Here is a 23301-nt window from a genome sequence, read left to right as displayed (position 1 = left end):
AACTGATCACAAATTATGCCTTCAAAATGTTCCCAAAAAGCTCTGTTAAATGAAGCTGTGTAAATACTAAAGATATCAATCACCCATAGTCCCCTAGTCCTTTTCTCTAGGGAATTACCCCTACCTACTACTGTGATCCACAAAGACCTGCCCCTCACCCTAGCTCTAGCTGACTGGATAAGGACTAAGGAAGTGACTCAAAAGTATCCTATCCAGTCCCCGGAAAAACAGACTGCAGAGTTTTGGAATTGAAAGGATACGCAACTGAACATGACCTATAAGGAGCCAAGCTGAAAAATACAATGAAAAACAAAGAGGAAGATCAAAGAAAAACAAATAAAAAAAAGTGGCCCCAAAGAAAAGCAAAAAGTGGTCTTGTTCTTGACAATTTTCCAGTTCCCATAATGCTAGTACCTCATTTTCTGCTCTTGCATTCTTTGAGGCCTCTCTGAAGTCTTAGAACAAATTTCCCTTTATTTGAGTTTCCTTACGGGAGAAAAATAAAAGATAAAAACCCACAGAAAAAGAGGATCCAACAAAATAGTATCATTCATTTCAAACCTCTAAATCATGTACTTAGAGAGAAAAAAGCTATTAATGAAAAATATATTTGAAATTCATTTCCTGTATTTCATTTCTTGTATTTCTTACATTCCTATATATATATATTTGAGACAGAGTCTCACTCTGTCGCCCAGGCTGCAGTGCAGTGGCGCGATCTTGGCTCACTGCAAGCTCCACCTCCCAGGTTCATGCCATTCTCCTGCCTCAGCCTCCCAAGTAGCTGGGACATATATTTCTTAACACATTTTTTGTAGCATACTGGAAATAAATCTCAAATATACTACAAAAAAATGTGTTAAGAAATGTACTGTTTTTAAGAGAGAGAATACAGAAAATACCCCAAAATGAATGACAGTTCCTCTCAGAGATATGTGCAGGGTTTTCTCTGGTCATCAGAAAATGTTTTTTTTTAAGCCCACTGATAAAATGTTGCTTTTCTCTTTCACTTTGTTATAAACAGTCCTTCAACTAAAAAGTCTATGTTTTTTAAACCAAAAATTGGAGCATAGTCTAAAAAGCTATTTTTTTTCTGATTTACAGGCTTATTCTTACGGAAGTCTTAGAAAAATCTAAACATTACAAAGAATTGTATCTGTTTAGAAAACCTAGGAAATATGCCTACATTCCAGTAATACAATTTTCCAGTCAACAGGCATACAACACTAAGTTATTAATATTTGGGATCTTAAACTTCTACCTTAAAACTCTCACTACTCTTGGGATTCGTAAAACATATTTCTCCTGCTTCCCTTGCCTTTTGATTGTTTTTTTCTCTTACCTCTCTTAACTCCTGATGGGTTCTCTACTTCTGTCTAATTCATCAATGGTTAACATTTCCAAGGCTTCTTCCTGGGCCTCTTGTTCTCTAGCTCCTTCTCCCCAGGCAACCTCACATACTTTCATGGCTTTAACTATTTCCTAAATGTCATATTTCTTCCTCAGATCTATTTCTGAGCTCTAGATGCAAGTTTTCGGTCTATTAGATGTCTGTCACCAAGTACCATTGGCACCTCAAATTTTTCATGTTCAAAACCAAATAAATTCATTATCTATCTTCAAAATTTTCTTCTTGTACTCTTAATAAATTGGATTAACATGCATCCAATTCATGTTTGACATTCCTATCTCTCCCACATTCCATCATATACTTAGTTACCATATCATTTATACCTTTGTTTCTCTATTATATGTATAATATGCCTCATACATAAAGCTGTTTGTAAAAAAAAAAATTAAGATGTTTCTCTAATTTATTTCTTTCTTCCCCTTGCCTCTGTTCAAAGCATCATCTTTAGCTTAAATTATGGTAAAAGCTTCCTAAATTATCCTGCTCCTAAATCCATTCTCCATACTGCAATCAAAGTTATCGTTCTAAAACAGAACCTAGCAATTCTGATTTTATAACTCTTCAATGACTATCATTTATGGCATAGAGCTCCAAACTCCTTAGCATGATGGACGCCTGGAGACCTTCACAACATTAATTTACAGTCTCACCTTTTTATTTTTGTTTTTTAAGCAAAACTGTGTAACTACTTTCCTGTCCAATAGGTGTATCTAAAGTACACTCTCTGAATATCCAGAAAATTTCATTATCTCCACATTGTCTTTTCCTAATTTTTATCTGGCAAGAATGCCCTTCAAAGCCAAACTCTAATGTCATCTCCTATAAATCTTTCCCAAACTGGCTCTTAATAAAATTAGTACTTCAATTAGTACTTCTCTGTTTCCTATAGTACTCTCTTCATTTTTTCCTTTTCTTTTTTTTTTTCTTTTTTAGAGACACGGTCTTGCTCTGTCACCCAGGCTAAAGTACAGTGGTGCAATCATGGCTCACTGTAGCCTGAAACTCGTGGGCTCAAGCGATCCACCTGCCTCAGCCTCCTGTGTTGCTAGGACTACAGGCATGCGCCACCACGTCCAACTAATTTACCTTATTTTTTTAAGAGACAGATCTCTCTTGTTGCCCAGGTTGTTCTTCAAATCCTGGCCTCAAGCAATCCTCCTGCCTTGGCCTCCCAATGCACTGGGAATACAGGCATGAGCTACCATGGCTGGCCTCTGTTCATTTTTCATAGTTCTTGTCATTATATATACATACACACATACATATATCACACATAATTCATTCATTCAATGAACATTCATGGAGCACTTAAGGCTCACAATCAGGTAGACGAGACACACACATAAACAATTAGTATACAATATAATGAGTGCTATAATAGAGTTACAAATAGCATATATGTATCAGTCTCCCCACAAGGTTGTGTGGTCCTTAAGGACTGTATCTTCTTACCCATCTAGAGATCAACAGAACCTTCAATGAACAGATGAACAAATGGCAGCATTAGAAGCTGTTATGAGCTCCATTTAAACAGAAAAAAATAGGCCGAGCACAGTGGCTCACGCCTGTAATCCCAGCACTTTGGGAGGCTGAGGCAGGCGGATCACAAGGTCAGGAGATCAAGACCATCCTGGCTAACATGGTGAAACCCCATCTCTACTAAAAATACAAAAAAATTAGCCGGACGTAGTGGCAGTTGCCTGTGGTTCCAGCTTCATGGCAGGCTGAGGCAGGAGAACGGCGTGAACCCAAGAGGCAGAGCTTGCAGTGAGCCGAGATCGTGCCACTGCACTCCAGCCTGGGCAACAGAGCGAGACTCTATCTCAAAGCAAAACAAAACAAACAAACAAAAAAAAAACAAAAACCAACAACAGAAAAAATAAAGGAGAATCAAAGGCAGAGCTGCCAGTGGAAGGATGAATGGTGAAGAAGGAGGTATGATGGGTCAACAGAAGCATTAAGAAACATGATCTCAGAAGCAGAAGAGGTAGTTAAAGGGCCAGGCTGCAAAACCACTCATAAGAAAGAAAGAGGAACAATTAACATATTTATCACTATGGCAGTAAATGAGGGGGAGAAAAAGAAATTGAAAAAACAGAAAATGAAAAGAAATGAAAAATAAGGAAATGAAATTCACATACTATTTTACAAGTAGCCTGTAAGAATACATAGTAAAATAAACTACAAGGAACACACACACAAAATTTGACCCGCTGATAACAGGGCAAAGAAAAGCGCTACAGGTAATCACATAATAAGCTAAATATATGATGTCATGGAAATAATGGGAGCCGTTTGATAAAAGCATGTCATCATTAATGTGCAATAAATCAGAAAACTGGAGTAAAAGATAATGCTACTGCTCTATCACCAAGTAAAAGCCTAATTATGATTACACTAAAAAAAGGTATAAGAAATACATATAAATGTTACTGGATACTCATTTATACACTCACTGACAGGAACAGGGTGATTAACAGTTAAACTGGAACAATGAAACATTGCCATCTGGATTCACTGAACAGCAGAAACTACTCAGAAGGGAAGACATTTCTCAGCTACCCATGCAAAGCAAAGATTGACTACTAGGTCTATGGCTTCAACCTCACAAAAAAATGTTAGTGTTTCTTAAAAGGGAATGATGTACATAGATTATTTGCGGGAATTACTAGAGGGGTACCACTGCTAATTATTAGGCTACAACTTAGCAAACATATTTGCCTTGTTAAAAATGTTGTGCCTATTGGGGCCGGAAGCGGTGGCTCACGCCTGTAATCCCAGCACTTTGGGAGGCCGAGGCAGAAGGATCACGAGGTCAGGAGATAAAGACCATCCTGGCTAACATGGTGAAACCCTGTCTCTACTAAAAATACAAAAAATTAAACGGGTGTGGTGGTGGGCGCCTGTAGTCCCAGCTACTCGGGAGGCTGAGGCAGGAGAATGGCGTGAACCCAGGAGGCGGAGCTTGTAGTGAGCCGAGATCACACCGCTGCACTCCAGCCTGGCGAAAGAGTGAGTCTCAAAAAAAAAAAAAAAAGTTAAATACACTCAGTGTCCATTTAGACTCTGACTCTTCAAGCAACTCCAGTGTGGTTGCCATCCCCATTTCTCCACAACTCTCATTAAAATCACCAAAAACCTCTTCATCTCCAAATCTAATGGGTATTTTCAATCCTCAACCTACTTGACCTCCTGGCAGCTTCATTACAACTGACCACTCTCTAAAAACACTCTTTTCGGCCGGGTGCGGTGGTGCGTGCCTGTAATCCCAGCTACTCAGGAGGCTGAGGCAGGAGAATCGCTTGAACCAGGGAGTCGGAGGTTGCAGTGAGCTGAGATCACACCACTGCACTCCAGCCTGGGTGACAGAGCAAGACTCCCTCTCAAAAAAAAAATAAAATAAAATAAACAGCACTCTTTTCCCTTGACTTCTATACACTACACTCCATACATACATTTTCCATACATACTCTTTTCCCTTGACTTCTATACACGACACTCCATATATACAACACATACATTTTCCCACTTCTCTAGTTCTCTTTCTCAGTCTCCTTTACTAGCTAGTCTTTCTCCATATGCCTTTTAAACCTTAAAGTTCAGGAGGATTTGACCTTCAGCTTTTTTGCTTCTAATACTATACTCTCTCGCTGGGCGACCTCACTCTTGCAAAAGGCTTTCAAAACCACCTACATGCCAATGACTACCAAAACACCAGACTTTACCTCTAATATTCTAACCCACATATCAAACTGCTTATTTAGAAATCTGAAAGGCACATCAAACTCACCATCTCCAAGAGCCAGCTCGATTATCCCACAAAACACAAATGAGGTATTCCTTATCTCAGTCATCCAGCTGCATAAACCACAAACAACTACAAGAAAAGGTGACCTCAAGAAGAGATGACCATATGACCTGTAAGGTTCTTTTCTACTCTAAATTTATAATCTATACTACCAGTTCTCAAAGTGTGGTTCAGGGATCTTTGAGGGTCCCTCACACTCTTTCAGGAAGCATCTTTGAAATCAAAACTATTTCCATAATAATATTAAGACTTTGTCTTTTTTTATTCTCATTCTCTTATGAATGTACAATGGAGTTTTCCAAAGGCCAAATGACATATGATATCACAGCAGACTGAATGCAGACAGAAGCAGATATGAGAATCCAGATGTCTTCCATTAAACCAGACATTAAAAAGAGTTGAAAAATGTCAAACAATGCCACTCACTGCTTTTGATTGTTGAGATACAGTTAGTTATTTTTCATTTAAAAATGTTAAGCCCAGGTGCAGTGGGTCACACCTGTAATCCCAGCGTTTTGGGAGGCCAAGATAGGAAGATTGCTTGAGTCCAAGAGTTCAAGACCAGCCTGGACAACATAGTGAGACCCTGTCTCTACAAAAAAAAAATTTTAATTAGCCAGGTGTGGTGGCATGCACCTGTAGTCCCCGCTACTCAGGAGATTGAGGTTGGAGGATCACTTGAGCCTTAAAGGTCAAGACTGCAGAGAGCTATGATTGCACTACTGCACTCTAGCCTGGGCAATGGGGTGAGACCCTGTCTTAAAAACAAAAAAGGCAGGGCGCAGTGGCTCACACCTATAATCTCAGCACTTTGGGAGGTCGAGGCAGGCGAATCACCTGTGGTCAGGAGTTCGAGACCAGCCTGGCCAACATGGTGAAACCCAGCCTCTACTAAAAATACAAAAATTAGCTGGGTGTGGTGGCATGCGCCTGTGGTCCCAGCTACTTGGGAGGCTGAAGCAGGAGAATTGCTTAAACCCAGGAGGCAGAGGTTGCAATGAGCGAAGATTGCGCTGCTGCACTCCAGCCTGGGCGACAGAGCAAGACTCTGTCTCAAAAAAAAAAAAAAAAAAAACACAACAACAAAAAGTTATTATTTTAACATGTAATATGTTTATCATTATTTTAAATAAACAAGTACACTGAAAATTTCAAATACTGTAAACATCAACAGATAAATCCCACATAAACAAAATCTTTTTGAGTCTTCCATAACTCAAGTGCATGAGGCAGTCTTATACCAAAACATTTGTGAAACAATGATCTATACCTGTGGTGTGTAGACACAAGTAAGATATAAGATGACATTGTGAAATAGCCAATTCTCAATTATCTTCTAACAGCAAATTTTTCTTTCACATGTATTGACAGTGTTTTCATTCAATCACACAGTTTCATTTTGCTCAATATTTATTGGCCTCCTACTAAGTGCCAGGCATTAAGGGACAAAAGATGAAAAAAATGACTTCATTCTGGCTCTTAGAATATTTCCCACACCTTTGCTACATTTCAGTTCTCTGATCTATATCAGATCTATGATAGGTTAAGAAAAGGTTAACTGAAAGGTTAAGAAAGACAACTCTGCAATATTCCTACTATCTATCCTCAACATAAAATGGACAAATAGTAAATTTAGTAAGGACCAGCAGACAAAAAAGTGGAAAATACTCAGTTATAACTCGGATCTATTACACTGTTCCAAGTAAATTCCAGAATAACCAACACTCCTATAACATAGTCTAATATACCACTAATCTGAGAATTTAGTCTGACCTGTTTCTACTTATAAAATATAAACCTCAACAACTACTTTTACAAAAACTGAGTGACTTACTGTAATCCAGGAAATCCAGAAGATACTATGTAATATTAGTACTACTTTGGCCTTTGCAGCATAGGAAGCAGAGTAAGGATAAAAGAGAACACAATGCCCCACACTGATGAAACAAAGAGCTAAACTTCGTAAACAAGACACCCATAGTTTTTTACTTTAGGAGAGCTGAGGGCAGCAAACAGGACCAGGAATAACCAAAAGAAGGGAGGAGCCCTAAAAATAGGCCTACACTTTTGCTTACTATCTAGTTATCCTAAGTACTTTTCTAAATTAATTTCAAGGAATATATCTACAAAAAGGTGTCTTATAGTTTGCAAGTCAGGATTATTTTTTGCCTAAAAGTATAAAAGTTTCACTACAAAATTTTCCCTTATACATAAGAAAGTGTTAATATTAGTTAACTCCAAGGAGAGGAAGTGAGGGTCCGGGATAGGAAGTAGAGTTTTCAGTGTATATGTTTTTTTTATTTTTTAGAAGACGGGGTCTCATTGTTGCCCAGACTAGTCTTGTTGAATTCCTGGGCTCAAGCAACCCTCCTACTTCAGCCTCCCAAGTAGCTGGGATTACAGCACACACCACCACACCCAGCTTCTGTTTCTGAATTCTTTTTTTTTAAAGCAGATACACTGATCACTTTTTGAGGAAAACTTCAAGGAAAAAAGAAATAATCTCTTGTCTTTTTTAGAAACTGCTGCTTATTTTCCATCAACCCTGTTTCCATGTTGCTTAAGAGTCCATGCAAGAACAGCTTAAGACCATTCAGTGGTTATTCCTACCCATTCAGTGGCCTGAGCAGTGGGAACTGTAGACCAGTCTTCCGAGCACTCCAGTCTTTAGTAGGAAACTGCTGAATAGGCACAGAGGGCACCTGCACGCCCTCAGACCAGTCTGCAACCTCAGGCTGAGTAGTGTTAAACTCCGGAGCTGACACAGTCTATTCACCCTAAAATTCTTCCTTGGCCACAGCCTTTTCAGCAGCAGCCTGCTCTGCTTTTTCAGTCTCTTCAGGATCTCTGTAGAAGCAGAGATCAGGCATGACTTCCCACGGGTGTTCACAGAAAATGGTGGCACACACACACACAACTTCTCGGGCCAGCACCCACCATATCAAACCCACTGAGTGAGCTCCCTTATTGTTGCACGGGATGGCAATGTCCACACAGCCCAAAGGAGAATCTGTGTTACACAGAGCAATGGTAGGTAGGTTAAACTAAGATGCTTCAGTGAGAGGCTGGCGGTCAAACCATCACAAGCCATGACTCCCGGAAGACTGCCTGGATCTGGTTAGTGAAGGTTCCAGGAGTAAAGCAGTCAGCAATTGGAGTGGCTCCAGTGGCAGCAGCAAACTTCAACACAGCCTTCTGGCCAGTATTTCTGGAGAATATGACACTGACATCAGCAGGGTTTTCAAAGGTAACAATGGCACGAGCTGCCAGCAGAAGCTTCTTTCAGAACCTCTTCAGATTTATGACGCAGATGTCATTACTTTTCCTTTTATAGATGTACTGTTCCATTTGGAAGTCAAGGCTGGTGCCATCTAAGTGAGTTCCTCCTGCAAGGAACTTAAGGACTTCAAGGCCTCTGGATATTGTAAAGGTTTCCCTTTAAGTTACAATGGGAATCCAGAACAATACTGTATGCACCCCTCTCTGGGTAGCGCGGAAAGCAAGATAATTTTCAAAAGTCTCCTTCCACATTCAACAACTTAGTCAACTGAGAGGCTGTTTAAGGAAATGGAAACAATTTTTCTTTCATTGGAAGCCTTTAATGACTCCTTAATGCAGTATACTTGCTTCCTCTTTATGAATCCATCCACGGAATGTTATCAATTCTCTTTACCCCTCTGTACTATTATTTACATATCTGTCTCTTACATAAAACTGCAGAGATGGTTGGGCACAGTGGCTCACGCCTGTAATCCCAGCACTTTGGGAGGCCGAGGCAGGTGGATCACGAGGTCAGGAGATGGAGACCATCCTAGCTAACACAGTGAAACCCCGTCTCTACTAAAAATACAAAAAATTAGCTGGGCGTGGTGGTGGGCGCCTGTAGTCCCAGCTACTCGGGAGGCTGAGGCAGGAGAATGGCGTGAACCCGGGAGGCGGAGCTTGCAGTGAGCTGAGATTGCGCCACTGCACTCCAGCCTGGGCGACAGAGCGAGACTCCATCTCAAAAACAAAATAAAACAAAACAAAAAACTGCAGAGATATTTTATTCCTCTTTTTTTTTTTTTTTTTTTGGAGACAGTCTTGCTCTTGTCATCCAGGCTGGAGTGCAGTGGTGCAATCTCGCAATCTCGGCTCACTGCAACCTCTACCTCCCGGGATCAAGCAATTCTCTTGCCTCAGCCTCCCTAGTAGCTGGGATTACAGGCACGCACCATCATGCCCAGCTAATTTTTGTATTTTTAGTAGAGATGGGGTTTCGCCATGTTGGCCAGGCTGGTCTCGATCTCCTGACCTCAGGTGATGCACCCACCTTGGCCTCCCAGAGTGCTGGGATTACAGGCGTGAGCCACGGCACCTGGTCTTATTCCTCTTTATATCCCTAGTTCATGCACAGTATATAGCCACACTGAGTGCTCCAGACCTGTTTGCCAAATGACAGTACCATTGATAAGTCTCAGAATCCAATTCTTAAATGCAAACAGGTACAAATACACATATGAAGTCAGGTATTTCATATAACATGAAAAGGTTAGACATTCCGAAGCAGAAAATATCTTACATGGTAACATGTAAAAAAATAAGTATATGTGTGCATACATATTTTATATTTTAAAATAATCTCAAAATTAAAAATAAATTCTTTCACAAAATATTTTCACTTTTAAAATTTAGACATGAAATAATGAATGAAATGAAGCCAGCTGGGCCCAGTGGCTTGCACCTGTAATACCAGCACTTTGGGATGCCGAGGTGGGTGATCACCTGGGGTCAGGAGTTTGAGACCAGCCTGGCCAACATGGTGAAAACCCATCTCTATTAAAAATACAAAAATTGGCTGGACGTGGTGGTGCATGTCTGTAATCCCAGCTACTTGGGAGGCTGAGACAGGAGAATTGCTTGAACCCGGAAGGCGGAGGTTGCAGTAAGCCGAGATCATGCTACTGTACTCCCCCCGGGTGACAGAGTGAGACTCAGTCTCAAAAAAAAAAGAAAAGAAAAGAAATGAAACCTATTAAGTTATAGCCAGTGCTATTACTATTACTCATCACTGATTTTTAGATATAGTTTTTAAAAAGGAGGGTGCCACAATTCCAAAAACAACTTCTACAAGCCCACTAGCAACAAGGACTACAAATGGCTTTTTAAAAAAATCACCAAAACCCAAACTAATCAAAGATAAATCATATTTTCTCTTTGGAAAAATATCCTTCTAGTTGTACAAAGGTCTTCTTTACATCATTATTGCTCTATAACATTTAATAACCTATCATACAAAAATATAGCAACTGTACACATTTTCAGAGATGATCTACTGTATAAAGTGTAGTCTAAGGATCCTCTCTGAACCTATTCTGGTTTGGAAGCTGGCTGATTTATGAACTCTTCTTTGCTCAATCAAATTCTGTTAAATTTAATTTGTCTAAGGTTTTTAATTTTCATAGATGGTGTCAGAAGTGGGATCCAAACTAAAGCTTCTAGCAACTCCTAGGAACACCAAGTGACAAAGCAAGGTACCCACTGGACTCATTTTGTCCACTGCTCTCTCGAAGCAACTGGAGATTGTGGGTAAGTTCTCTCTCAGATTCTGAAGCTCCATGGGTGTGCATTTGAGCTATCCAAGTTTGAGCAAATTTCTGATCCAAACTAGGTTTGGAAGTTACAACAGAAATTGGACTGGGTCCAGGATCCAACTGTATCTAACTATCTTGGATCTAGTTAGAGGCCTCATATGTCTGGCTGGTTTAGACAGAAATTAGTATAAATGATAATACTGAAAGGGGTACCAATTTCAGCTTTCAGAAATTTGCATAGATTTTTGTGTTCTAGCCCCCTTTATTTTTCTTGCATGCTTAGGGAGGGAAAAATCATTGGCTAAGTCGATCAAAGCAATCCGAGGGCCAAAGCCGCTATTCAGGGTAAAAATGAGATCCTTAATTTCTGAAGACCTGAGTACTACACCTTCCAGCTTATACATGCATTATTATTAGGCCTCAGAAGCAGCAAATGCTTACAAAAATGATGAAATCTTACTAAAGGTAATTTAAAATCACAACAGTACATTCCAAATGAACACTGCACTTTAAGAAGTACATTTGAAAATGAGGGCTCCCAAATCAGTCTCATCTAGGGATGCCTGTTGGTGTGCAGAAGCTTCTAAAAAGATTTCAATATTTTTATTGCTTTTTAAAAAAAGACTATAGAAGGCAAATAAAAAGCTTAAGCAACTAATTGATAAGAAAAATTAAATCTGCTAATCTTTCAGCTCTGTTACTACTCTTCCCTGAAGGTGAAAAGAAAGTTATCCTAGATAGTGTTTGTAAAAGGTAGGTTGCCAGGTAAAGTAAGCTTCCTCCTTTTTCAGATCTATTTTTGCTGAGTCTAGGTACAGAAAAGGCTTTCTTTGCCCCATTCCTTAATGGGCTCCATCCTCAACTTAGTAATTTCAGCTAAGAAATAGTAGCTAAGTTAAAAAGATCACCTGTAGGCCGAGCACGGTGGCTCATGCCTGTAATCTCAGCACTTTGGGAGGCTGAGGAGAGTAGATCACCTGAGGTCAGGAGTTCAAGACCAGCCTGGCCAACATGGTGAAACCCCGTCTCTACTAAAAGTACAAAAAAAAATTAGCCAGGTGTGGTGGCAGGCACCTGTAATCCCAGCTATTCAAGAGGCTGAGACAGGAGTTATCGCTTGAACCCAGGAGTCGGAGGTTGCAGTAAGCCGAGATTGCACCACTGCACTCCAGCCTGGGCGACGAGAGTAAGACTATCTTGAAAAAAAAAAGAAAAAAATCACTTGTCCAATTAAAATACACCTTTCTGGCATTTAGCTGGCTATTCTGAAATCCTTCTGTAAAAGAAATTTACATCTATAAAGGAGATTTCCATTTGTAAATGTATGTGCCTATATACATTAGAAACAGAAAGTCAAAGTCGAAAACTAACAAAGAAACTCTGGACTTAGACACTTAACCAAACAGACCTAACAGACTTCTACAGAATACTGTACCCAAAAATCACAGAATATACACTCTCATCTGCACATGGAACATTCTCTAAGATGGACCACAAGCTCAGTCATAAAGCAAGTCTCAATACATTCTTAAAAAATGAAATCATGTCAAGCATATTATCAGACTACAGTAGAATAAAATTAGAAATCAATACCAAAAGGAACTCTCAAAACCATAAATACATGGAAACTAAACAACTTGCTCCTAACTAACTTTTGGTTAAACAACAAATTAAGGCAGAAATAAAAAAATTCTTTGAAACAAATGAAAATAGAGAAACAAACATACCAAAACCTCTGGGATACAGCAAAAGCAATGTTAAGGGGAAAGTTTATAGCACTAAATGCCTACGTCAAAAAGACAGTAAGATATCAAATTGACAACTTAAACTTGAACTTAAAGGAGCCAGAAAAACAAGAACAAACTAAACCCAAAGCTAGCAGAAAAAAAAGAAGTAACTAAGATCAGAGCAGAACTAAATTAATTGAGACCAAAACAAACAAACAAACAAACAAAAACATACAAAGAACCAACAGAACAAAGTTAGTTTTTTGAAGGGATAAGCAAGATAGATAAACCTTTCGGTAAATTAAAAATAAAAAAAGTGAGAAGATCCTAAGAAGCATAATCAGAAATGACAAAGGTGACAGAACTCATACCACAAAAATACAGAAGAGCCTCAGAGACTACTATGAACATCTTTATGTGCACAAACTAGAAAAACCAGAGGAAATGGATAAATTCTTGGAAACACACAACCTCCCAAGATTGAACCAGGAAGAAACTGAAATCCTGAACAGATCAGTAACAATTTACAAAATTGAATCACTTATAAAAACAAATCTACAAACCAAAACAAGGCCTGGATCAGATGCATTCACAGCCAAATTATACCAGACAAAGAAGAGCTGGTATCAATCTTACTGAAACTATTCCAAAAAATCAAGATCACACTGAATGGACAAAAGTTAGAAGCATTCCCTCTATGAACTGAAACAAGATAAGGATGTCCACTCTTACAACTTCTATTCAACATAATACTTTCCATCCTACCTATAGGAATCAGGCAGAAAATTAAAATTAAAAAAAAAAAGCATCCATATAGCAAAAGGGAAACTCAAATTATCTCTGTTCAACCCTAAAGAGTCCTTCAAAAAACTCCTAGACCTAAGAAAAAGACTTCAGTAAAGTTTCAGGATGCAAAATCAACCTACAACAGTCAGTGGCATTTCTATACGCCAATAATGTTCAAGCTGAGAACCAAATCAAAAATGCAATCCCATCTATAATAGCCATATGAAAAATAAAATATCCAGGAATAAATTTAACCAGGGAGGTGAAAGATTTCTATAAGGGGAACTACAAAACACTGATGAAAGAAATAACGGATGACACAAACAAATGGAAACAACATTCCATGCTCATGGGTTGGAAGAATCAAAATTTAAATGACCATACTGCCCAAAACAATCCAAAAATTCTATTCCCATCAAATTAGCAACATCATTTTTCACAAATTAGAAAAAACAATTCTAAAATTCATATGGAACCAAAAAAGAGCCTGAATAGCCAAGCAAAAAGAACACAGCCAGAGGCATCACATTACCCAACTTCAAACTATACTACAAGGCTATACTAACCAAAACAGTATGTTACCAATACAAAAACAGACATCTATATCAATGTAACAGAATAGAGAACCCAGAAATAAAGCCATACACCTATAACCAGTTAATCTTGAACAAAGCTGACAAAAGCAAAAATGGGGAAAGGACACCTATTCAATAAACAGTGCTAAAAAAAAAAAAAAAACCCCAAAAAAACAAAAACAAAAAAAAACTGGCTAGCACATGCAGAAGAATGAAACTGGACCCCCTACCTTACACCACATACAAAAATTAACTCAAGGTGTATTAAAGACTTAAACATAAAACCTCAAACTATAAAGATCCTATTTCAAAAAACCTAGGAAAAACTCTTCTGCCCATTGGCCTAGGCAAAGAATTTATGACTAAAACCTCAAAGGCAAACGCAACAAAACAAAAATTGATAAACAAGATTTAATTAAACCGAAAAGCTTCTACATAGCAAAAGAATCAACAAAGTAAAGAGGTAACCTAAAGAATGGGAAAAAAATATTTGCAAACTGTACATCTGACAAAGGACTAAGATCCAGAATCTACAAGGAATCTTAAACAAATGAACAAGAAAAAAAAAAAAAACAAATAACTCCATTAAAAAGTGAGCAATGGACATAAACGGATACTTCTCAAAAGCAGACATACAAGTGGCCAACAAACATCTGAAAAAAATGCTCAGAATCACTAATCATCAAGAAAATACAAATTAAAACCACGCTGATACCATCTCACACCAGTCAGAATGACTATTATTAAAGAGTTAAAAAATAACAGATGACAAGGATGCAGAGAAAAGGGAATATTATACACTGCTGATGGGAATGTAAATTAGTTCAACCCCTGTGGAAAAGAGTAGGGGGATTTCTCAAAGAACTTAGAACTATCATTAGACCCAGCATTCCCACTACTAGGTATCTATCCAAAGGAAAAGAAATCATTCTATGAAAAAGACACTGCACTAGTATGTTTATCACAGCACTATTCACAACAGCAAAGTCATGGAATCAAACTAAGTACCTATCAACAGTAGATCAGATAGGCCCGGAGCAGTGGCTCATGCCTGTAATCCCAGCACTTCAGGAGGCCAAGGTGGGCAGATCATGAGGTCAGGAGTTTGAGACCAGCCTGACCAACATAGTGAAACTCTATCTCTACTAAAAATACAAAAATCAGCCAGGCATGGTGGTGCATGCCTGTAATCCCAGCTACTCAGGAGGCTGAGGCAGGAGAATTGCTTGAACCCGGGAGGCGGAAGTTGCAGTGAGCCAAGATCACGTCACTCCACTCCAGCGTGAGCAACAGAGCAAGACTCTGTCTCAAAAACAAAACAAAACAAAAACAACAACAAAAAAAACCCAGTAGATTAGATAAAGAAAATGTGGTACATATACACTGTGGAATACTACATAGCCATAAAAAGGAATGAAATCATGTCCTTTGGAGCAACATGGATGCAGCTGGAGGTCATTATCCTAAGCAAATTAATGCAGAAACACAAAATCAAATATCACACCTTCTTACTTGCAAGTGGGGTCTAAACAATGGGTAAATATAGACATAAAGATGAAAACAAGACACTGCGGATTCCGAAAGTGGGAAAGGGCGGGCGTGGTGGCCCACGCCTGTAATACCAGTAACTTGGGAGGCCAAGGTGGGCAGATCACTTGAGCTCACAAGTTCGAGACCAGCCTGGCCAACATGATGAAACCCCATCTCTCCTAAAAATACAAAAAATTAGCCGGGCATGGTGGCTCGTACCTGTAGTCCAAGCTACTCAGGAGGCTGAGGCAGGAGAATCGCTTAAACCTGGGAGGCGGAAGTTGCAACGAGCCTAGACTAAGCCACTGCACTCCAGCCTGGGTGACAGAGTGAGACTCCATCTCAAAAAAAAAGGTGGGAAGTGACAGGTAAGGGGTAAAGGTTGAAAAACTACCTACTGGGTACTATGTTCACTATTTCAGTGATAGGTTCAATAGAAGCCCAAACCTCAGCATGACGCAATATACCCATGGAACGAACCTGCAAATGTATCCCCCACAGCGCAAATCTAAAATAAAAGCTAAAGCGTAGTCTATCTTCATTTATAACTAATCAGAGAAACAAACCGTATTAAAGCTGGACATTAGGAGTCAACCAGCTTCATGTTATCAAGTGTGTAGTCATGACCCGTTAGTAGATTAAAACAAAACAAAACAATATGGTGGATTGGAGCTAGTATTTTTTTTAACGAAACTAATTAGGATTGATTTGCAAATATCAGGTGTATTGAAAGTAGCAAGCGCTTTATTTTATTTTTGAGACAGAGTCTGTCTGTCGCCCAGGCTGGAGTGCAGTGGCGCGATCTCGGCTCACTGCAACCTCCACCTCCCAGGTCAAGTGATTCTCTTGCCTTGGCCTACTAACTGGGATTACAGGCGCGCGCCACCACGCCAAGCTAATTTTTTTGTATTTTTAGTAGAGACGGTGTTTCTCCACATTGGCCAGGTTGGTCTTGAACTCCTGACCTCAAGTGATCCGCCTACCTCGGCCTTCCAAAGTGCTGGCATTACAGGCATGATCCACCGCGCCTGGCCATGAGGGCTTTTTAAAGTAAAACTTTAAAAAGTGAAACTTTTGTTTCGTTTTATATATATACACATACACATATAACACACGTCTATTCTTTTATTTAAAAAAAAAAAAATAAAGATAAATGTAAAAAATCAACCTTTGGGAGCACAGAACATGGAAAATATATATAGGTGTCCTGGTCAAAAGTTCAAGAGGTTCCTAAACTTTCTCAGTTCACAGACCCCTCAGCATGCCAGTTATTTTTTTTTCCATGGAACCCCTAGGCCAAAAAAATACCTAACAGTTCTATTTACTAAGTAGTTAAGTCCACAACCTAAAAAGTATTTATAGCCTACCAACTTAGTAGCAGTTCGAAAAATAAATATGTATAAATTGAAATAAATATTTTTATTACTAAATTACCACAACTACTTAATAGGATGTGTGTACCTACTAGATATTACACAAGTTCTCAAATCTTGAAATCATTTTGGACACCACCACCTTCATTTACTGTTCCAAATTGATTTTTGCATAGTACTTGCTTTTTATTGCAGCAAACTCCCAAAACCTAGCGTTTGGAAGACACAGTGTCATCAAAAAAAATGGAACACAATCTCTTGTGTGGTATCTCAAACTGGTAGTTTGAGCAGTGTCCTATAGATGTCAAATATCCCACAGCTATCCAATATTGCTGTTTCCGTTAAAATTTCCCAAATAATGCCTAGTGTCCAGGTGAGTTACTATGGTGCTCCACAGTACAGCACGTCCTCCATAACACAGTTTCATTCAATATCATTTCTTTATAATTTTGATGAGAAAAAAATTTTGATTCCCCACCAGGGCTACCATCTATGTGGAGTCTGCATGTTCTCCCCGTGTCTGTGTGGCTTTTCTCCGTATACTCCAGTTTCCTCCCACATCAGAGAGGTGCACGCATTAGGTGAACTGATATGAATTGGCATGTCTAAACAGTCCCAGTCTGAGTGAATGTGTGTGTGTGTGTGTGTGTGTGTGTGTGTGTGTGTAAATGCTACCTGCAATGGAATGGCAGCCTATCTTGTGCCCTACTTGCCAGGACAGGCTCCAGCCACCTGCCATCCTGAACTAAGTGGGTAATTATCTTGACTTTTCTTAGTATTTCTTAAATGTATGTATAGGTCCCATTTATTTCAATGTTTAATATTAGAGGTGTTTGGGGTCTTAGAAGTTGCAGTTTCCAAGTACTTATGGACAACATTAAGTGAGGACTTACTTCAGTGCATAGTTTAGGAATACTGGATTAAAGAAACACTGATCTAGCCTATGGGTATACTTTGTAAAGTAAGAAATAAGACTTAAGGCTACAAAGCTAGGAGAAAAACAAATATATTTATTAGGGATTTTCCTAAATTTCAACCTTCCGCCAACAAAAGTTTTTTTGTCTGTCTGTCTGTTTTGAGACGGAGTCTTACTCTGTCACCTAGGCTGGAGTGCAGTGGTGCAATCTTGGCTCACTGCAACCTCCGCCTCTCAGGTTCCAGCAATTCTGCCTCAGCCTCCCCAGTAGCTGGGATTACATGAGCCTGCCACCATGCCCAGCTAGTTTTTTATTTTTAGTAGAGATGGGGTTTCCTTATGTTGGCCAGGCTGGTCTCAAGCTCCTAATCTCAGGTGATCTGCCCGCCTCAGCCTCCCAAAGTGCTGGGATTATAGGCATGAGACACCGCACCCAGCCAACAAAAGTTTTGTTTGTTTTGAGATGGAGTCTTGCTCTGTTGCCCAGGCTGGAGTGCAGTGGCACAATCTTGGCTCACTGCAACCTCCACCTCCCTGGTTCAAGCAATTCTCCTGCCTTGGCCTCCCCAGTAGCTGGGATTACAGGCCTGCCACCACGCCTTGCTAGTTTTCATATTTTTAGTAGAGACGGGTTTCACCATGTTGGCCAGGCCGGTCTCGAACTCCTGACCTCGAGTGACCCACTCGCCTCAGCCTCTCTAAGAGCTGGGATTACAGGTATGAGCCACCAAGTCCTGGCCCTTCCATCAACAAATGTTTTGACACAGGATCTAATTATGAGATACTCTGTTGATGAAATGTGTAGATCTCTAAAAATCACATTCAAAAATACATTTATATCACCATTTAATAGAAGAAAAAATTTAATTCAATTTTTTTAGAAAAAAGTTTCAAAAATCATAAAAGTGATTCTTACAATAAAACCATACAAAAATGTCTAAAGTAAAAAAGAAAAGTCATCCACTCCCTCAGGAATAACATGTTTAATGGTTTAATGTCTATCCTTATAGACCTTTTTCTATTCACATGCAAAATGAAAACAAAACTACATTTGTCTACGTGTTTTTTAAATAAATCATATTCTACAGTATAGTGCAACTTATTTTTTCACTTAATTTTATATCATGAACATTCTTCCAAGTCAATACATAATAGTAACAGCAAACACTTATGTGGTGCTTATTAATGCTTACTTAGGGCATAAGTGTTAACTCATTTAATTCTCGTGTTACCCCTGTAACATGAGAACTACTAGTATATTCAATTTATAGTTGACTTTAAGTAATTAGCCAAGAGTCACAGCTAGAAAGTAGTGCAGTTAGGTTTTGAACCCAGAAGGTCCACTGCATGGTCCCAGGAGCTGAAGGATATGCTCAGCTGCTGCTCATGAAGTAAATATAGATACCCTGAAACCTGTTAACAACTGCATAGTAATTCACAGCATAAATATACTAGACTTTTAACTAGTAGCCTACCAATAGACATTTAGGACATTTTAAAATTATTTATAAATGTTATTGACATCTTGAAATAATGCTAATATAAACATTCTTATAGAATTCCTATGCTGTTAAAATTTATGTAAGATAAACTTTTAAGCAGGAAATGATTCTATCAAACAATATATATACTTATAATTTTGATAGGAAATGCCAAATTTCCTTCCAGAAGGTTGCTCTAATGGTATCAATTTATAGTCCCAATTACAGAGGAAAGGGTTCAGATTCATTTTTAAGTTAACACTTTGGATTCATGAAAAAAAAGGCCCACTTTGAGTTTTTAATTAATACTGAATAGACTGCCAGGTTGATCACAATTATGTTCTGATTTTATAATTATCTGACATATTAAACAAATGCAGACTTAGCAGCTGTGCAATGGATTCTTCTCCCAGTTATGAAATCAGCTATGCATGAGATATCGCCCCTATACAACCCTCTGTTTTCTTATGTATAAAATATAGGAATTGGACCAGCTGGCCTTGAAGAATTTAAACTCCCAATGCTGAGATTAAGAAGTGACTTAAAGTTATTACAAGGCTATAATTATAGTACTAGTATAACAGGTTAGGGTCTTAAAGTTTATATTTTCTTTAAATTACCATAACTATTGCCAGAGCACCTAGGCAAATCATTAAAATAGTAAATAAAGTTTCCGCTGTGGCTTATTCCCAGTGGCTTTTTAATCCCAGGCTGTCATTCCCTTGCTACCCCGCAAATTTGAGCATATCTCTGGAATATATTCCCAAGAGTTGAGGTGTGCTTAGGAACTAAGAACTAGTCTTCTGTTTTGTTTTGCATTTAAAATATTATTCTGGGACCGTTCTTTAGTCAATTTCTTCCACTAGTATTTATTGACTATATTACCATATGCTAGGCACTGGGTGCATAATAGTGATTAAAGGATCTCTGCCATCATGGAACTTACAGACCAGATGAGAAAGGAAAAGAATAACCCAAAATAACCACAAGTAAATGTAAAATCACACTTATGATAACAATGAACAACAACAAATCAATACAGAAAAAAATACTATGCAATCTGATGTTTTTTTAAACTGTAACACTAAAATTTGCCTCACGTTGCAAAAATAACCACAATTATACAGAGAATTAACTGTTTAAATCATCAGTTGTCTCAACAATAAAATCATCAAGATATTATTACTTTTCAGTTATGTTACTGATCATGTGGCTTCAATGTTTGTTTTACATAACTAAGAGTATAAATGACTGAAAGAATAAAGATGACAGAACTGAGTATCCAAACAAAGTGAAAGACAATAAATGAACTACACTTTTCTTGTTCAAGCAAAAAGTATACACATAAAGAAGTAAAGTGATCCATTATAATTCAAGACTTGTCAATAATTAACAAAACGTTATAAAAATACTAATGTTTTTAAAGAATTGATGATCATCAGTATAAGGGGCAAGTGGCATGTAAAAAGGAACAAAAATAGGATAAATTTTTAATATTTTAAAATAACACCAAATGCCAGAGTACCTATATTAATATTTAGTTTAAAATAAAACTAATTCCAGATTATCTGCAGAAATGAGAGGCATTCACATAAATGATCTTCCTTGTGTGTCAGTTTCCAAGACTGCAAAATAAGGATATCTGCCATACCTACTTCACAAGATCACTGTGAAAACTAAATAAAATAATGTATATAGAAGCATACCAAAAACTGATATCAGTTATTTTAGACTTCTTTTTTGCTCCCACTATAAATTATAGCAATTTAACAAATAAAATTGATTATAGCAGGACTTCACCTCCTTTCTTCTGCTCATATTATGGTAGAAGTGTTATAAAATGGGCAAAAGACTGACAATCAGAAGCAGAAGGAAAAAAATCCAAAAACTTTATAATTCATAAATTGATTGCCCCACAGAAGGTTGGTTGTTTAAGTATTAACGCTCTTACATGACACACACACCAATTTATCTCAGAAAATCAAAGAAATATGTTCACATACGTATGAAATTTTTTACATATATAACTTGCCATCTCTACATACACAAAATTCTGCTACTGAGGATGAAGAGATACAGAGATACACATGTATTTATCCACACATACAATGTATTCTAGCTTGAAGTTTATTTTCAGATTACAGTATCTTAAATTTAATGCACTGACAGTTCAAATGATTCAGATTTATTTCATTACATTAAAATTTGTCAATTTAGCACACCGAAACTAATTATTATATGCCCATGGCTTTGAAGCAACTTCCAGCATGGGTCTAACAATCCCTCAAAGTCACAATTCCATGTTATTAGCAGTGCATTTCCTTGTTTAAAATTAAACTAAGAAATTTTCAGAACGGAGGGCAACTTTTAGTATTTTATCATTGTTTCTACAGAACTTTTCAGGTTGTTACTAGCTCTGACGAAGACAGTGTTTCTTTTAAAACTCTTCAAATACAGGGCAGGAGGTATCCTTAACATGGCAACAATAACGACTTCCCCAAATTCAAAACAAGGATCACCATCAAAACAAAACAATCAGGTGGAGTACATGGATATTGATCACTATTTCTGACAACCTGTTTTTTCCCATATGAAGGATTTGCTACTGCATTAAAACATTAAAATCTATGCCTATGTGCAACTTTCTATCTGAAAATTTAAAATCCAGGCAAATTCCAATTCATATCTTGTGACATTAGCTAAATATTACCTAGCATGTTGAGCTGCATTTAAAAGGCAGAGGAAAATACTGACAACTTCCAAAACATAAAGCTTTTTAAATCTTTCCCCAAATTATCTGTGAATAAACCGGTAGACTACCTTCAGCAGTCGCTAGACTAGAGTAGATCAAAGTTTTTCCTATACTTGAGAATGTGATCCCCACTGAAAAGGAACAGAAACTGATCATCCCTGCCACTGGAGCCAGTCCCCGGAATCTCCCCAAATATGCCTGATCGCCAAATGAAGAAGGGACACTTCTCCGGGGAGCAATGGCTAGAGGTATCTTACCTCTGCAGGCTACAAGAGGGGCGGAGGAGGCGGGAGGACACTGGCAGGTAAGGAAGGAAACTCCGTCTTCAGCAGGCACTGGTGGGACCCGAAACCTAGGTCCCCGAAAAGCCTCAGAACCCAAGGAGGTTCCCCGAGGGGGACGCCAAGCAGGGCCAAGACTCTCCGCGCCCGGCCCCGCCTCTCTCGCCGCCACCGGGGACCCGGGACCGCGGACAGAGACAGTTGGGGCTGAGCGAGACTCCGCGGTCCCGGCCAGGTCCTACCGGAGCTCACCTGAGAGTGTCGCCTCCGCCCTCGGCTCCCACGGTGCATCCCGCGGGGCCTGGCGGAGGGTGCAGTGACGCCGCCCCGACCGGCCCCAGGGCTGCCCGGCCTGGCCTCCCCGCTCCGGGGACGCACCGGGTGCCCGCCTCGCACCGGCTCCGGGGATCCGCCGGTCCGCTGGGAAGGAAGACGAGGCGGAAAGGCTGCCTCCCCTCCCCCAGGGCAAGCCACCCCCCGAGCTGCGGCTCTCTGCAGTTCTCTCTGGCGCAGGTCTGGCCCCGCTCCCCGGCCCGGGAGTCACTTCGGCAGGGGCGGCCCAGTCGCCATTACAGCCCAACAACTGACACGGAGGAGGAGCGGCGCCAGCGGCAGTGGCTGTGTCGGCGGCGCGAGGCAGGGCGGGAGCAGTCGGGCCCAGGCAAACCTCGCGAGAACTGTCCCGAGACAGTGTCACAGACATGCCAACCTTCGGTTAGGGCCATGTTGAGTGTGGCCGAAAGGTGGGAGCGAAATAAAACAAGGAGCGGAACCGCGAGGAAGCCATGTTTGGTGTGGCGACGTTTAAACTCGTAGGACTCGGGAGGAGCCAAGGTATATCCGCAGAAGAGACCACCCCTGCCCTTTCGCTTTGACGCTCATTGGGCCTTTTGGCGGCGCATTTCACCCCGGGCTGAGAAAACAAGCTGGGGATTTGACAAGAATGAACTCAAAGTCTGGAAACGGCAGCTTCTGAGAGTTTACAATGTTTCACCAATTGTCGTCCAAATACGTCGTCACCCCTGTCAGAGTAGTTGCAGCTCTGCCGTTACCCGCTGCTGTCACTGTGGCCGTTTTATTCGCGAGGG

At 39.5% G+C, this 23301-nt stretch overlaps 1 protein-coding gene across 8 annotated transcripts in view; it reads right to left on the bottom strand.

The window, feature by feature from the left end:
- The window catches only part of CEP350 (centrosomal protein 350), a 171538-nt gene extending 148742 nt beyond the window's left edge, over positions 1 to 22796 (bottom strand). For all 8 annotated transcript variants that reach the window (XM_055255030.2, XM_055255031.2, XM_055255036.2 and 5 more), the window contains exon 1: positions 22466 to 22796. Coding sequence is in view for 3 of the 8 variants with exons in the window: in XM_063627412.1 (XP_063483482.1) it covers positions 22466 to 22504 (39 nt within the window). In the remaining 5 variants the exon portion in view is untranslated. The remainder of the gene's footprint in view (positions 1 to 22465) is intronic.
- Between the last annotated feature and the right edge of the window lie 505 nt (positions 22797 to 23301).

This window comes from Symphalangus syndactylus, chromosome 12, assembly GCF_028878055.3.
Source record: "Symphalangus syndactylus isolate Jambi chromosome 12, NHGRI_mSymSyn1-v2.1_pri, whole genome shotgun sequence".
NCBI classification, from domain to species: domain Eukaryota; kingdom Metazoa; phylum Chordata; class Mammalia; order Primates; family Hylobatidae; genus Symphalangus; species Symphalangus syndactylus.
The sequence above is the reverse complement of the archived record's forward strand: the minus strand, read 5'-3'. Positions and strand labels throughout refer to the sequence as shown.